Source organism: Triturus cristatus, chromosome 8 (genome assembly GCF_964204655.1).
Source record: "Triturus cristatus chromosome 8, aTriCri1.1, whole genome shotgun sequence".
Lineage (NCBI taxonomy): Eukaryota > Metazoa > Chordata > Amphibia > Caudata > Salamandridae > Triturus > Triturus cristatus.
In genome coordinates this window covers 1,453,700,859-1,453,716,948 of record NC_140591.1, presented here as the reverse complement: position 1 = coordinate 1,453,716,948, position 16,090 = coordinate 1,453,700,859, and the positions used below count along the sequence as shown (strand labels likewise).

At 49.8% G+C, this 16,090-nt stretch overlaps 1 protein-coding gene across 1 annotated transcript in view; it reads right to left on the bottom strand.

Moving 5' to 3' along the window:
- RSF1 (remodeling and spacing factor 1) overlaps window positions 1-16,090 on the bottom strand; it is a 705,323-nt gene that overhangs the window by 20,654 nt on the left and 668,579 nt on the right. The window contains exon 15 of the mRNA XM_085623248.1: window positions 4,001-4,192. Coding sequence (XP_085479374.1) covers window positions 4,001-4,192 — 192 coding nt within the window. The remainder of the gene's footprint in view (window positions 1-4,000; window positions 4,193-16,090) is intronic.

The window sequence follows — 16,090 nt, the reverse complement described above, 5'->3', positions numbered from 1 at the left end:
CCCCCACCTGCAAGATGGCGGGGACAGAGGTGTGCTTCACCTCTCCTCCCCCACCTGAGCGGTGGGGTTGGCAGAGGTGGGCACGCTTCTCTTCCTCACTTGTTTTTCCCGCCGGTTCTCCCGCCCAAAGTGGGGGTCAGAACCAGTGGGGAGCAGTTGCTGAAAGCAGTAAGTGACCTGGGGAAGCTCACAAAGGTGGCAAGCCTTTGAAACTTCCCCTTCGTGAACCCTGCCCATCCTGGGGGGAGGAGGCTTGGCACCTTGTCCCAGGATGTGCATTGTTTCAAGCCCCGAAGAGCAGCAGGCTCTCGACCCAGGGGTCCAGAAACATGTCTGGTGGTGGCATCTGAAAGCAGCCACTCAGCCTGGACACTAGTGGTAGGTTAGTTTTTAGGGGGCATCTCTAAGATGCCCTCGGTGTGCACAATTCATTAAATCCCACACTGGCATCAGTGTGGGTTTAATGTGCTGAGAAGTTTGATACCAAACTTCTCCGTTTTAAGTGTAGACATTATGGTGTAATGGAGCTCGTAATGACAAACTCCCAGCACCATAGACTCTTAATGGCAGTACTGCACTTACAATGTCTAAGAATGGACTTAGACACTGTAGGGGTACAGGGCTCATGCACCTGTACCCTCACCACTGGTATAGTGCACCAGCTAGAGGGGTGACTGACCTATGCCAGGGCAGTGGGTTGTAGGCATGGCACACAGGGATGTGTGCCATGTCGACTCTTCACTTTGTTCTGCACCATAACACGCAGCCTGCAAAAGCAGTGTGTGAGTGTGAAGGTACAGGACCTCTAAGGGTGGCACAATAAGTGCTGCAGCCCTTAGAGGCCTTCTCTGGTCACAGTGCCCTGGGCACTGGTGGTACCATTTACCAGGGGCTGACCTGTGGCCAGAGATGCCAATTGGGGTTAGGCTTCAATGCAGTTTTAGGGAAAGAACATAGGCCCTGTGTACCTGATTAGCAGGAGCCCATGGCACACTCAGTCAAAGCACATCAGCAATTCAGCAACACGCGGGGGCAACCATGCAGAAAGAGGGCACTTTCTCACAGTATCAGAACCATAGTAACCATATTACCTGCATTCGTTCAGCACTGATGTTTCAGATTAAAAAATATTTACTCACAGTCTTTAACGAGGCTAGGCAAACTACACAGAAATCAGCCAAGGGTTATGCAAATAAAACACAATAAAATAATTATCAGCGTTATTCAAACATTTGAAGCTACAGATTTTCAGAAGCTCTCAAGACTAAAATGTATGCGGTAGAGCTTAGCATTTTTTGTAGTACATCAACTTTTAACTATCGTTGGTGAATCTTTTAGTATGTTATTGTCATAAATTTGCTCTGTAGGTGCCATAATCAACTGCATGTTTTATAGCTTTTGTATCTGTGATTAGGTTTGGTAGCAAACCCATTAGTTAATATTCTGTATTAACAAATGGTTTTGCTGTGCATTGGAAAAGCTTTTAATTGCAATTGCATTTCTTTTTAATTTATACTATTCTTAAATAGAGGCAACAAATCTAGCCTTTCAAAGAAGAATAGCCCCACTTTATCACTTCAACTGATTTCCCAATCCTATGTTATAGTCCCCTTGAGATTTAATTTGTTCCCACTTTATAGTTGTGGCCTCTTTCTGCACCATACTTATTCTCATACCAAGGGCATGTCCAGGGAAATCATCTGGGAAATTGGGTCATGGAGTGAGCAGGTGAAATTCTTCCTCAACTAGTGCTCCCCTACTTACCGTATACCCACGACTCTAAACTCTTCTACCACACTTAAATGCCAATAAAACAGTGCAAATTGAGACAGCAGTCCTGCCCTTTCACACTGAACTCAGTCAGCTGGTAAAGTCAATGTACCCTACAGCCTGGCCACTCCCAATGAATCTGTCAAATCCCCAATTTGTTTTAGCTACTTTCTGTGCATCCATAACTTTACTCTTGTTTGTCAGTTATCTTATCCATGTAAATTATCCAGAGCAGAGAGTTTGCAATATTGTTTCAGTATGCCAGGAGTGACAACAGATATTTCCTCATAACCACTCTTCTTTTTTCGATTGACTTCTCTTCCTTTTGTAGTTTGACGTTCCTTTACTATACCCATCTTCTTTTCTTGTGGTTTGATTAAAGCTTCTGCCATCTTTCCTACTACAATTAAAAGAGCTTAAAACCTTCTATTAAGGACTACGTGGGAGTGTTGACAAATGTTGATGCTAGGTAATCAAAAAGTAGAATGGATCACTTTTACCTGTAATACCAGGGTCAGGTGTGGTTACCGACATGAAAACCCTCAATCACGTACAGGTGCGTAAAGTGGTATATCTTGATTCTCCGCTTTTAGGAACGTGAAAGCATCATCATTGTTTTTTTTTTTAAATGCTTTCCTCCACCTGGAGGTTGGACCACTGATTTTAGCAGTAGCGGTAGATGACCGTTTGACCTTCACTAGAACTTCACGGTGCTATAGAACAGTAAAATTTCTATAGAAGTACCATCTCCTTTTTAACCTTGCCACCACTTATTCCTAATAATGTTTGTTTAGGAAGAAGAGCGAAGCAATTTTAACTCACTTTACCTTTCTTCACCTCACTTTCTCTACACTATTCCTGGTCACTACTGCTAAAATCAGTGGTCCAACCTCCAGGTGGAGGAAAGCGGTTTAAAAAAAACAATGATGATGCTTTCACGTTCCTAAAATCGGAGAATCAAGATATACCGCTTTACGCACCTGTACGTGATTAAGGGTTTTCATGTTGGTACCCACATCTGACCCTGGTATTACAGGTACAAGTGATCCATTCTACTTTTTGATTACTGACCTTTGACGGGAAGCTGAATGGATCAAAGCTTCTTCCTCCCTTCATTGATTATACAAATGTTGAAGCTAGTAATCTCATTTAAATTTGCCCTTAATCCCCTCTGTTTCATTCTCCCAAAGGAAAAGTGGCTAGAATTAACCTTAAATCAAAGTTAGGCAAAGGTAGAAAAAACTGCAAGTTGGCTTCCTTCTTTACCTCGTGTCCTGTGGCCTCTGAAGTTCATAAAAACTCTACTCCGGGTTATTCCTCAAAACATTATCTTCAAATTGCACTCATCTGACAGGGTATCTCCGAACCATGGTGAGATCCTTTGATGCGTTTTCTAAGCGATTGACAAACCCTACACATCTTCCTTATACAGCTTCCCTCCATGCAGAAGAGCTTTGCACTTGGGATCTTCGTCCACAGCTGCTCAAAGTCCCTAATTAATTGTATATATATTGCAAGTTCACCTGAAACAAGTCGACTTTCCAATCAGCGAGAATTTGAAATCTCCACCGGACAATGAAAATAGTGGCTGCCATCATGGAGAACTCTCTTTAATGCCAGGACAAGGGAGGACTGTCTCCTTCATCTATATCGCTGATACTATCTCCAACATTCCAACGAGTTCATCCAGTTCCCCTGAGTCCCCTTTTGGGATTTTGCACCTTAAGACCACCACTAGACATCCTCGCCTCAGTGAAGCTCTGAAAACAGAATTAGAGATCCACACAGATGCAGCTGTACAGGAGACAGTCTAGTTCTGATTACCAACTTCATCCTCAACAACTGTGTCTGCAGTTCAGGGTTTTACAAAGAAGAGAGACCAGCATTAATGAAAATACTTTCATCAACATCAACTTTTAATTCTGCCAAGACAAAGCACAATTGATTGTGAGTTAACACAGGTGTCAATGTGCTAGGGATATAGCAAAGGGGTGTTGCACAGTATGCAACATTGTATTGTTTTCTATGATGAAATTTAGTATATACTATTTATACTTTAAAAAGACAATATTATGGTAGTTGTCTAGTATTAAAGATGCAAAATACAACTAAGTAAAAGTTGTGTTAGGAAACTAAATTCAAGTGAAGTTGGGCATTCTGAAAAAGTCTCACTATCATTCTATTCTAATTTCCAACCATACATTTAAATACAAATAAACAATATGTTTACCATTACTATCTGAACTGGTATGCCTTCGTTTGAGAATTCGTCTCATTTCTTTTCCTCTTCCAAATCGAACACTTTTCTTTGAAGCATCACTTTCAGAATCCTCCTTATAGTTGACCTGTCGCTGTGAATTCCTCCTTGATCGCCTTCGCCGTGTCTCCAAATAATCATCACTGTATTCGCTGTAATTACTCTCTGTGGGCATAGATAGTGGTCAGTAAGACTGTACAACAAAAATAAGGATAAACATATAATTTGTATTAATTGAAAAGCAATGGCAGAGCTCAAAGCAAGATCTATATCTAAAAAGAATTCCTCTTTCTGAAGGACAGCGAAATGACTCACTTTGAATGTAGTTCGGTGAATTTGTCAGTGATAACATTAACATTTTGACCTAAACAAAACACAGATATTTGCAGGGGCCTGCGCCATGCACTCTTTATGACCTAACAATTGACATTACTCATGACGGTCTATGACATCATTAATGACATCACTCATGACATCTCACTTTGTAAAATTTCAGGCCCTGGGGCAGCCCCTATTCCCATTTTCTCAAATTTTGACTTTGAGGCCTCTGGAGGTTTGGGGAGAGAAACAACACAGCCCCTTTCCCCATATAAACACATTCCAGCACAGAGGTGGTCTCCCCAGGGTTTTTGGAGGTTCGGGGAGGGGGGCCGCTCCTCATATAAAAAAAGAATTTGGCCCGGGCCTTTGGATGCTTGAGGAGGGGTCCCAAGCAGCCCTTTACGAATTCAGCTTCCCCAGGGCAGTTGCCATTTAAATGCATTTTTCCCTGATTTTGCAATAATTTTGCAGGATCAATGCATTTTTTGGGGGCCCTGGGGGGTACTTTTGGGTTCTATCCATGGAGCCTAGGGAGTTATGGTATCCCTACCCTGCCCCCTTATACTATTTATTTTATTTTATTTCAGGACAGTGGACTAAATCCAAGAGTCATGTAACTGCTGCCAGCTAAATTGTTCTCATGTTGCTGGCAGCGAATCAGAGCGATGCTCCAGCGGAAGTCCGACTCCTGTGGGAGCAAGATGGCCCATGGCTGATAAAGCTCCGTGGGCCAATGAGAATGCTTCATTTTTAAATTGGTGCTCACATGAGAGTCTCTGGAGTCTCTCGCGGATCAAACTGTCCAGATATGCAATTCTTTTTGTCCATTAATTTCTCAAAAACTACTGAACAGATTTACACCAACTCACAAAAAGCCCAATCTGCGGACCAAGATCTAGCTTTTTGTCAAATTTGGTGTAAATCCGTTCAGCAGTTATTGCTGTAGCTCATCTTAAAGTTGTCTATGGAAAATGCATGGGGATTTTACGCTTTGGGACCCCCTCATTTTTATCGCCCCTGCTTGACTTATTACCTACCTCAAAACTTTCCAGGAGGGAGCGGAGATGGAGGACATACTTTTGGGAAAGTTTTGTGAAGATTTTCAAACGGGGCCAAAGAACGAAAAAACACTCTGAGTAAATGGTGTTCTGTTGCAGTGCAATCACACACACTTTTTGCCTAGCTTTTGATGCAACTTTGACTGTAGTGTACTGGGTCCCTGCTCTCCAGGTTTTACAGTACCAGTGTTCATTCCCAAAAGACAGGTTCACAGTTGGTATTTCTGCCCCCCCCCCCTGTAAGCTCCTAGTAAGTGGTAACCTGGGTACCCAGGGCCTGGAGGCTTAAGATGGTCACCTGGGACCCCCTCACTAGAACCATGCCACTGTCCGTGCAGCTGGCATGCCCCGGTAAGGTGAAAAAATGACCAGGTCGACATGGCACACTGCCTGTCTGCCATGCCATCTAGCACTGCTTAAGATATAGGTAAGTCACTCCTCTAGCAGGCCTTACCAGCCCTAAGGCAAGGGGCGCTTTATCCCAGGTGTGGACATATCATGCATGAGCATATATGCATCTACACCATTAGGGTCTATTCCTTAACATTTTAAGTGCCAGGGAAGTCATAGAGAGTGCATGGGCTGGGTACTTGACAACTCGAGTTCCACAGCACCATGATGGCTTCACTGAACCTAGGAGTGTTTGGTACCAAACAACTCCTTGTAATAAAGCCACACTGAAGCCAGTGTGATATTTATGAAAACATGTACTCAGAGGGCACCTCAGACGTGCCCCCTGACAACCTACCAGCCCTGGTGTGGGCACTGACTGGCTTTAGGCAGCCTGCCACACACAGACATGTTTCTGGACCCCTGGGTGGAGAGCCCCTGCTCTCGGGGACCAGATAAAATGCACATCCTGGGCAGAGGTGTCACATCTCCTCCCCCAGGATGGGTCAGTGCTCGAAGGGGAAGCTTCAAAGGCCTGCCGTCTTTGTAATACAGCTTCTACTGCTAGCAGCAGAGGGCATCCCACGGTTTACACCCCCACTTTGGGCGGGAAAACTCAAAGACTAGGAGTTGTGCCCACCCTTGTCAACTTCACCACTCAGGTGGAGGAGGCGAAGTTAGGCACACTTTTCAATCTCCTCCATCCTTAAGATGAGGTGACTCCTCCCAATCAGGGCTATGTCAACGTCTCCTCCCACAGGAGGGTGGCATAATAGTGGATGTAGTCACACCAGGTAAGGTGCCTATTGTACCTACCTACTACTCCCCTAAAACGCCTTCTAGATTTAGTATGTAGGTAGCTCCCCCAGACCTAGAAACCAGATGCACGACGACCTAAGAAGCAAGAAGAAGACCCTGCATAGAAGAATGAAGAAGACGACTGCCTTGGCCGCAGCCCAAACGGCCTGTCTCCAGCTTCAGCGAATCTGCAAACAGTCTTGCAGCTATTCGACCTCTGAGAACCCTGGGAGGACTGCTGCCTTCAACAATGACTCCAGTCTCCTCTAGACAGCGGACCTGTCCTGTAGAAACCGACTCCAAGTACTCCGGATCCAGCTGGAACCGCAATCCCTGCCCACTCTGCACCCGAAGCCCACGGCCCGAATTTGAGTGGCTCACCTGTGCAGTGAAGTCGCTCTGGAGTCTCAGTGAAGTCTCCTCATGTCCAGCGTTGGCCGACCTCTCCTGATCTCCACAACACCTGCAGTGTGAATCCAGAGGCTTCCCGTGATCGCAACCGGCTCGGGTAGGAAGACTTCAACGTCGAAAGGCACCCCTGCACCGAAGCCCCTGGTGAACAGAACAGACGGTACCCCTACAACCTCCTACATCTCTACTTACCTCTCCTGTTGTTGGTCTCCTTTCTGCCACCTCTAGTGCCACGCCTGCAGCATGTTTGCCAAAAGAAGAAATCCCCATTAAAGAGCATTGTGCGTCCGATGTCAAAATTGAACCCTACCGCCCCCTGTGCCGCTGGTGGTGTATGTTTTGGTGCTGCTATGCGGCCCCTCCTGTGCTTAACCTAAACCCCTACTTACCTGCAAGCATCGTAGCTCCAGTTACCCCCAGTCTACATTGAAAAGCATTGGGCCGAACTAAGCTTTTGAACTCTGCACCCCGCCACCCCTGTGCTGCTGGTGGTGAAATTTGGTACTCACCCGACCCTTGCCAACTTATGGTTCTGAAGACTAGGATTGTAGGTGCATTACTTAACCTCTTGCGCCATGATATTGTTTTCCCCATAGGATAACATTGAACTGTTCGGAAAAGTTTGTAAATGTAGATTTTTCAAAGTGAAAAGTATTTTTATTTAAAAGGATAATGTTCCTTACCCAGTAAGAATCGGTCCTTGGTATGTAGAGCTGTGGATTCACATGCTTTGCATACTCCTGCCATCTAGTGTTGGGTCCAGATGTTCGCAAGTTGTTTTTCTTCGAAGAAGTCTTTCCTAGTCACGAGGTAAGGTGACTCGTGAGATGCTAGTCTAGGAAAAAGGCAGCCGGGTTACGGAGGATTGCACTACCAAGTCAAGACACATAGGTTCCAATATATTGCCCACCTCAGATGGCCAGCTGCCACTTGACCACAAAGTTAAACATTCATTCAAGTGGTATGAGAGGCAATATATAGACAAAGTAAATCATAAAATCTGTGTACAGAAAAAACAATAAGTCAACATTGCTGTTTGTAGCCTTAATGTATCTTTAATACAGATGTGCTTGGTTTTCATAGGTGAACAGCCAACGTGTTTCGCCCAAACATGGGCTTCTTCAGGACGATTTAGGAGTGCTGTTATCTCACCAGAGGAGCTTAGGTAGGTCAGCAAGGTGTGCATGTCCGTATCGGGGCGTAGATAATGAGGAGTTTACCTCTAGTTGCGAAGGACTACCTATTGGTCCATTTGGGGGAGACCCCTGGTCTCTCCCCCGATCGTGTAGGTCGGTGTCAGAGGCAAGAAGTATTTGTGTTCGGTAAATCGTATGAGAGCCGTGTACGGTGACATCTGGTCCTGGCAGGAGGGAGTAACGACTCGTAAGGTGACTCCTCCTTTTGGTGATAGTGCGCATGGTCATCGACTCCATTGTTAGATTGTTCTCTCGCAAGAGGGTGAAAATGGAGTAAGTAAGTGTAGTATAGAGATGTCCATGCGTATGAAGGTATAATGAAGAACTGCAACAACTATAGGTACCCAGGGAAACGGGTAGACACATGTGAATCTACAGCTCTACATGCCAAGAACAGAAGCTTACTGGGTGAGTAACATTATCGGTTCGAGGCATGTGTGCTGTAGATACACATGCTTTGCATAGACTACAAAGTAGTATGCTCCCAAAGTGGTGGCTAACCTGTAGATGTTGTAGTTGTTTGAAATAGTGTTTTAGGTACTGCTTGGCCTACATTAGCGTGTTAACGTGCTAACACAGCTACACAATAGTGTTTGGTAAATGTGTGTGGTGTAGACCATGTAGCTGCCTTAAAGAACAAGTTACTTACCTTCGGTAACGATGTATCTGTAAGAAACATTAGTTAGTTAGATTCCTCACCTTAGAATATCCCCAGGCGTCAGACTGGATCCGGAAGATATTTGTAGCAATACCCCTTGCGCGTCGCTAGGCGTCGACTGCGGCTCCGCGTCCGTCGTTGGCGTCGTGCGCCGGAATGACGTCGTCGGAGTACTTAGACGCCGCCCTCACGCGCTGACGTCAGTTCTTGTACATAGCTTTACGCGCCAGGAACGCAGAGCCATGCAAGAGACCGACACTGGTGCCAAAAAATCTAGGGCCCTGAAAAGGATAGCCTTAACCCTAGATGTCAGTTCGCAGAACGGGGAGGATGGGTGGGTCGGTGAGGAATCTAACTAACTAATGTTTCTTACAGATACATCGTTACCGAAGGTAAGTAACTTGTTCATCTGAAAGAAACACGTTAGTTAGATTCCTCACCTTAGAATAGATACCCAAGCAATACCAACCCCGGTGGTGGGTCTGCGAACCAAGATCACACCAGAAAGTCCTGGAGGACAGAACGTCCAAAGAAGCCATCCCTCCGTACTTGGCTGTCTAGGCAATAGTGCCTGGCAAACGTGTGCAGCGAAGCCCACGTCGCTGCCTGACAGATGTCCTGCAAAGGGACTCCCCATCCCAAAGCAGTAGTAGCCGCCGTGGCCCGAGTAGAATGGGCTCGCAGCCCAACAGGAGGGTCCTTTTTTGCCAAGGAATAACAGATTTTTATACACAAAACGACCCACCGGGAGATGGTCCGTTTGTGCACAGCTTTTCCCTTCTTAGCACCCACGTAGCCAACGAAAAGCTGGTCGTCCACCCGGAACTGTTTCGTGCGGTCCAAATAAAAGGAGAGCGCACGTTTTGGGTCCAGACTGTGGAGCCGTTCTTCCTCTTTGGAAGGATGCGGAGGTGGAAAGAAGGTGGGCAAGGTGACATATTGCCCAAGATGAAAGGGGGTCACCACTTTCGGTAGAAAGGAAGGACGAGGCCGAAGGACAACCTTGTCCGGATGAACAGATAGAAAAGGAGGCTTGGACGATATAGCCTGGAGCTCACTCACCCGTCTAGCCGAGGTGATGGCTACCAGGAAAGCAGTCTTAAGAGTGAGAAGACGAAGAGGACAATTGTGAAGAGGCTCAAAGGGTTCGCACATCAGAAATGTTAAGACAAGATTCAAGTCCCACTGAGGCATTACAAAAGGGACAGGAGGGAACGCGTGAGTAATGCCTTTAAGAAAGCGTGACACTACAGGGGACTTGAAAAGTGAGGGCTGATCAGGAAGCCGTAAGAAGGCAGAGATGGCAGCAAGATAACCTTTCAAGGTGCCCAGGGCAGAGCCCTGCCGGGCCAAAGAAAGAAGAAAGAGGAGAACCTCAGAAAGAGGGTGGAAAGGGGATCCACAGCCTTTGCTGTGCACCATGCCACAAATTTGTTCCACCGGCAGGCGTATACCGTCTTTGTGGAGGGACGCCTGGCTGCCAGAATGATATCACAGACTTCAGGAGGCAAGTCAAATGGCATCAACTGCTGCCGCTCAATCTCCACGCATGGAGGTGGAGGCTGGACAGGTTCGGGTGGAGGACCGTCCCCTGCTGCTGCGACAGAAGATCCTCCCGAAGGGGCAGACGTATCGGAGGATCGGTCAACATACTGAGTAGCTCGGGATACCAGTACCTTCGTTCCCAATCCGGAGCCACCAAGATGACTTGGGCCCGGTCGCGCCTGATCTTCTTCAGCACTCTGGGAAGAAGTGGTATAGGCGGAAAGGCGTACAATAGACCGCAACTCCACTCGCGACGAAAAGCGTCGCCGAGCGAGTGCTGCCTTGGAAATTCCAACGCGCAGAACTGCTGACGTTGCGCGTTCTCGTCGGTGGCGAATAGATCTAACCAAGGCTCTCCCCACTGCTGAAAGAGACCTTGCGCCACCTCGGAGTTCAGACGCCATTCGTGATCCATCATGCATCGGTGGCTGAGTTCGTCTGCTCTGGCGTTCAGAGAGCCCGCCAGATGTTGAACCACCAGGGTGATGCCCTGGTGTTCCAGCCATGTCCAGAGGCGCAGAGCCTCCTGACAAAGGGTCCACGACCCCACCCCGCCCTGTTTGTTGCAATACCACATGGCGGTGGTGTTGTCCGTGAACACCTGCACGACACTTCCCCGGACAGAGGGAAGGAAGGCTTTCAGTGCAAGTCGGATCGCTCTCAGCTCCAACAAGTTGATGTAGAGGCGAGACTCCGCCGGAGACCAGAGGCCTCTGATCTCCGCCTCTCCCATATGGCCACCCCATCCCAGGAGGGACGCATCCGTCACTATGACATGCTCCGGTAGGGGTAGGGAGAGGCTCTTGCCCGTGACCCAATCGCGGTCCGTGAGCCACCACTGCAACTGCTGTGCAGTGCCCTCAGAGATCAAGACATGGTCGGACAGGTTGCCGTGATGCTGGGCCCACTGAAACTTCAGGTCCCACTGCAGAGCCCGCATGCGCCGCCTGGCGTGATGCACTAGTAGGATGCAGGAGGCCATCAGCCCCAGAAGCCGCAACACTAGCCTGACCGAAACCCAGGATAGAGGCCGAAAGATGGGAATCAGGGCCTGTATATCCCGGACCCGCTGTTCCGGTGGATGGACCCGGAACTGCGCCGAATCGAGAACCGCTCCGATGAAGAGGAGCTTCTGAGAGGGGCTCAGGTGTGACTTCGGCACGTTGATGGAAAACCCCAGCAAATGCAGGAGATCCGCCGTAGTCTGGAGGTGGGAGACGACTGCCTGGGGCGAGCCCGCCTTCAACAACCAGTCGTCGAGATAGGGGAAGACTGGAACCCCTGATCTGCGCAGATGAGCTGCGACCACCGCCATCACTTTCGTGAACACCCGAGGGGCACTGGTAAGGCCGAAGGGGAGCACGGTGAACTGAAAGTGCTCCTGACCCACCGTGAACCGTAGGCAACGCCGGTGGGCCGGCAGGACGGGGATATGGAAATATGCGTCCTGCAAGTCCAACGCTACCATCCAGTCTCCAGGGTCTAGGGCAGCTAGAACCTGAGCCAAAGTCAACATTTTGAACCGTTCCTTCCGGAGGAAGACATTGACGTTCCTGAGGTCCAAGATAGGGCGTAGGCCTCCTTTGCCCTTCTTGGGAACCAGAAAGTAGTGGGAATAACAACCACGACCTACTTCTGGGCTCGGAACGAGCTTGACGGCCTCTTTGGCCAAGAGGGCCAAAACTTCCTCTTGCAGAAGATTCAAATGATCCTCCGAGATACGGTGGTGCTGCGGTGGCATGGCTGGAGGGGTCGTCTCGAAGGGGAGGGAGTAGCCCCTTCGGACGATTTGCAGCACCCACCTGTCCGAAGTAATGGTACGCCAGTGGAGCAGGTGATGGCGAACCCGGCCTCCCACTGACGAGGAATGGGCCTGAAAGCTCGGACTAGGAAGGCTTTGAGGCAGATGCTGCCGGGGTGGATGTGGATTGACCGCGTTGTCCTCCAGTACCGCCTCGGCAGAAACCACGTCCGCGACCGCGTGCAGGCTGGTTCTGCGGCCGGTGGCTAGGCGGACGTGAGGAGGTGCCCCTTCCTTGGCCGCGAAAGGAGCGAAAAGCGGAAGTTTGTGGACGCGGGGCCGAGAGGCCCAAGGACTTGGCAGTAGCCCGGGAGTCCTTGAAGCGAGCCAGCGCACTGTCCGTTTTCTCACCAAAAAAGCGAGCGCCATCAAAAGGCATGTCCATGAGTGTGCTCTGGACATCCCCTGAAAAGGACGTGGACCGCAGCCAGGCGTGACGTCGAAGCGCCACCGTGGTAGAAATCGCCCTACCCAGCGAGTCCGTAGTGTCGAGTCCTCATCGGATGGCATGGCGCGCTGCATCTCTCCCATCGGCCAGAGCCGAGGAAAGCCGTGCCTGGGCCTCCTCCGGGCACAGGGGCAGCATGTCCTCCACCGTATCCCACAGAGAGTGGGAATAACGGTCCAAGAGACAGGCGGTGTTTAAAGACCGCAGGCCCAAACTGAGCGAGGAGAACAGCTTCTTACCGAACTGTTCCAGTCTCTTGGAATCCCGGTCCGGAGGAGCGGACGGGAAGGAGGATTGGGAGGTAGAGGCCTGGATAACCAGACTCTCGGGGGTGGGGTGTTGGGACAGAAAACTGGGGTCGCCCGGAGCAGGGCGGTGGCGCCTGGCAACGTTCCTATCCACAGGAGGGACTGTGGAGGGCTTTGACCAGGTGCCCTGCAGAACGTCAGTGAGGGCCTCATTGAATTGCAGCAGAGGCTCAGTGGAGCATGCGGCAGACTGAAGCACCTCATTGAGGATGTTAGTCCTCACAGCCACGGCAGGCAGCTCAAGCCCAAGGGCCGCGGCCGCCTTGCGCAGCACCACAGAAAAAGCTGCACCCTCCTCCGAAGCCACAGTCGGAGGAGAGATGAATCCAGTGTCCGGTGAGGTATCCAATCCACTGGCCTCCCCCAGTTCATCTGCCCAGTCCTGTGAAAGTTGCCCCTGAAGGGCCATAGGGTCCTCAGACCCCTCCCAGTCGCCCCCGTCATCCGATTCCTGGTAAACAGGAGGAATGATCGGAGCCGGTCGATAGACATAATGTGTCTCTAGCGGCGTCGGATGCGGCGTCGGGCAGCGCCGCATCGGCGTCGGGACCGGACAGGGGCTGAACCGGGGATCGACGTCGACCGGAGTCGGAGGTGGTACCGGTGTTGACGCCGGCGGAGGAGGCGTGACGAGGTCGACCAGCGTCGACGGGGGCCCAGGCTCGGGCCCCTCGGGGACCTGCGGCGTCTGGGTCAGGGCCGGAGCCTCCAACGGCACCGGGGCCGGAGCCGCCGGCACGCAAGCTCACCCAGTCGAGTCCGCGGGGCCCGAAGGCGCGCCAGCGGGCGTCGACGGCGGGGCCAGGCTCCTCATGGCCGAGAGGAAGGCACTGACCTCCGCCGGCGCCGCGTCAATCCCAGGGACCGGCGGGTATGGGGATTTGCGCGGCGCCTGCGGCTCCGGCGGAGCCGCCGGGGTGGAACCACCCTGACCCTCGGCCGAGTCGCGCGACCGGCGAGGGGAGTCCTAAGAGCGGTGTCGCCTCTTGGACTTCTTAGAGCGCCTCGACTTACCAGAAGACTTCGAGCCAGACGAGCGACGAGCCGAGTGGCGAAGCTCGAGAAGCTTGCGGGACCACTCCCGCCTAGCTTTCGAGGTCAGGGCCATACAATCGGAGCACGACTTTGCGTCGTGGTCGAGGCCCAAGCAGTACAGGCACCGGCGGTGATGATCGGTCACCGACATCAGTCGGTGACAGTCGTCGCAGGTCTTGAAACCAGGCATCCTACCGGCACCAGAGTCGAGAAAGTGACCAAAAAGAGTCGAAAAAGTTAGTCAAAAATTGACTAAAGGGGTAGCTCTCCCGGATCGGCGCTTACTGGCGTGGAACAAAGAAGAACTGACGTCAGCGCGCGAGGGCGGCGTCTAAGTACTCTGACGACGTAATTCCGGCGCACGACGCCAACGACGGACGCGGAGCCGCAGACGACGCCTAGCGACGCGCAAGGGGTATTGCTACAAAAATCTTCCGGATCCAGTCTGACGCCTGGGGATATTCTAAGGTGAGGAATCTAACTAACGTGTTTCTTTCAGATTAAGTCAGCTAGAGGAATGTTACCTAAAAAGGCCACAGAAGCCCCTAATTTGCGACTGGAATGAGCTCTAGGGGGTATGGATAAAGTTCTTATATTAGCTTTAAAAGAGCATGTTTGAATGCATTTAACAATCCATCTTGCAATACCAGATTTAGAAATGGGATTGCCTTTGTGAGGTGGAGCAAATACAACAAACAATTGTTTTGCGAAAATCTTTTGTCCTATTGTTGTAAATTAAGGCAGAATGTGATTAAGCATTTACTGAAAACATTAATGCTTTCCCTTGCGATCATGTTTTCTTCGTTATGTTGACTGAAGTTCGGACTCCATTTGTATTGACATGCTGCCACGTGTTCGTCACGAGGAGAGTCCGACCTCTGTGTTAGTTGCTCTTGTAATCTGCCTAGTAACAGTTTATAAATAGCTCTCTTGTCCGTCTGGCGCATGCCCAGACTTGACCACATCTGTTATAATTAGCTTTGCTTGACCATGTGTTTTCGCGGGCCCAAAGAGTATGTTAGCTCCGCCCATGTATTGATTCAGTATCGAGAATGACCATAAATGGTAATGTTCTTCGGCCTCATGTTGTATCCACCCACTTATGAGCCCCTCTGTTATGTATAAAAGGGGACTGTGTACGAATGTTCTGTGTGCTACTCCAGGCAATACTGAAGAGTGTTGTGTGGATTGTAGGACCACCCTTAAGGGTTAATAAACGTTGTTTTGTACTTTGCAGTTTCCGTGCCAACTTCCTTATAGATTCCGTTACAGGAGAGCGAACCCTTGTTCTTGCGGGCCTAGCTGGGGCCTGTAGTCATCAATTGGCGCCCAACGTTGGGCTCATCGGCGACTCGGATGCTCGAAGGACTGGTCGCGACGAAGGTGAGGAGTTTGGCCGGGGACGTGATCACTGCCAGCGGCGTCTTAGCCCTGGCATCCCGAGGTTTTTCTTCCTTCCCTTCCGAGCTGACCGTCTGGGTGGCGCCGGTCATCGACTGAGACCTCTTCTGTCGGTCCTGCCGTGAGAGCCGTTTGGGCGATTGTGGAGCTTGGCAGTTGGAACCTGGACTCTTGATTGGTAAGAACCGTTGTACGGTACTTGCTCCGAGTTTTGAAGCCTGGGATGGCTATTTGAGTTTGATTGATGATGACTAGTCATATTTTGAATTTGTCTTTGTGAAAATATATGCGTTGCAACACATATGGGCAGGTAATGTGGAGAAATTTCTCCAGGAGCTGTGTAAACTTTGAACGGCGCAACGATTAAGTGCCATTTTTCCTTATAATATTGCATATTTTGCACTAATTCTGAGCATGCCTGCTTTCAGCGCACTCCGTAAGTGGTGCTGCTGTTTTGGTAACCGGTTGAACCTCGAGGAATCTGCTCCAGCTCCCCCAGAGGGGACTCCTAATAGGGATATGTATGTGAAGCATGGTCTTTCTTCCATAATGTACAGCACGCTATGGAGGAAATACACGAGGAAGGATCCTGAGTTGCGATGGCCTTTGTATGGATCGTTTGATATACGTAAGATTGAGTATGTGGAACAGTGTATGTGTAAGCGACGTGCTCGTCAGGATATGTTTGAGTGT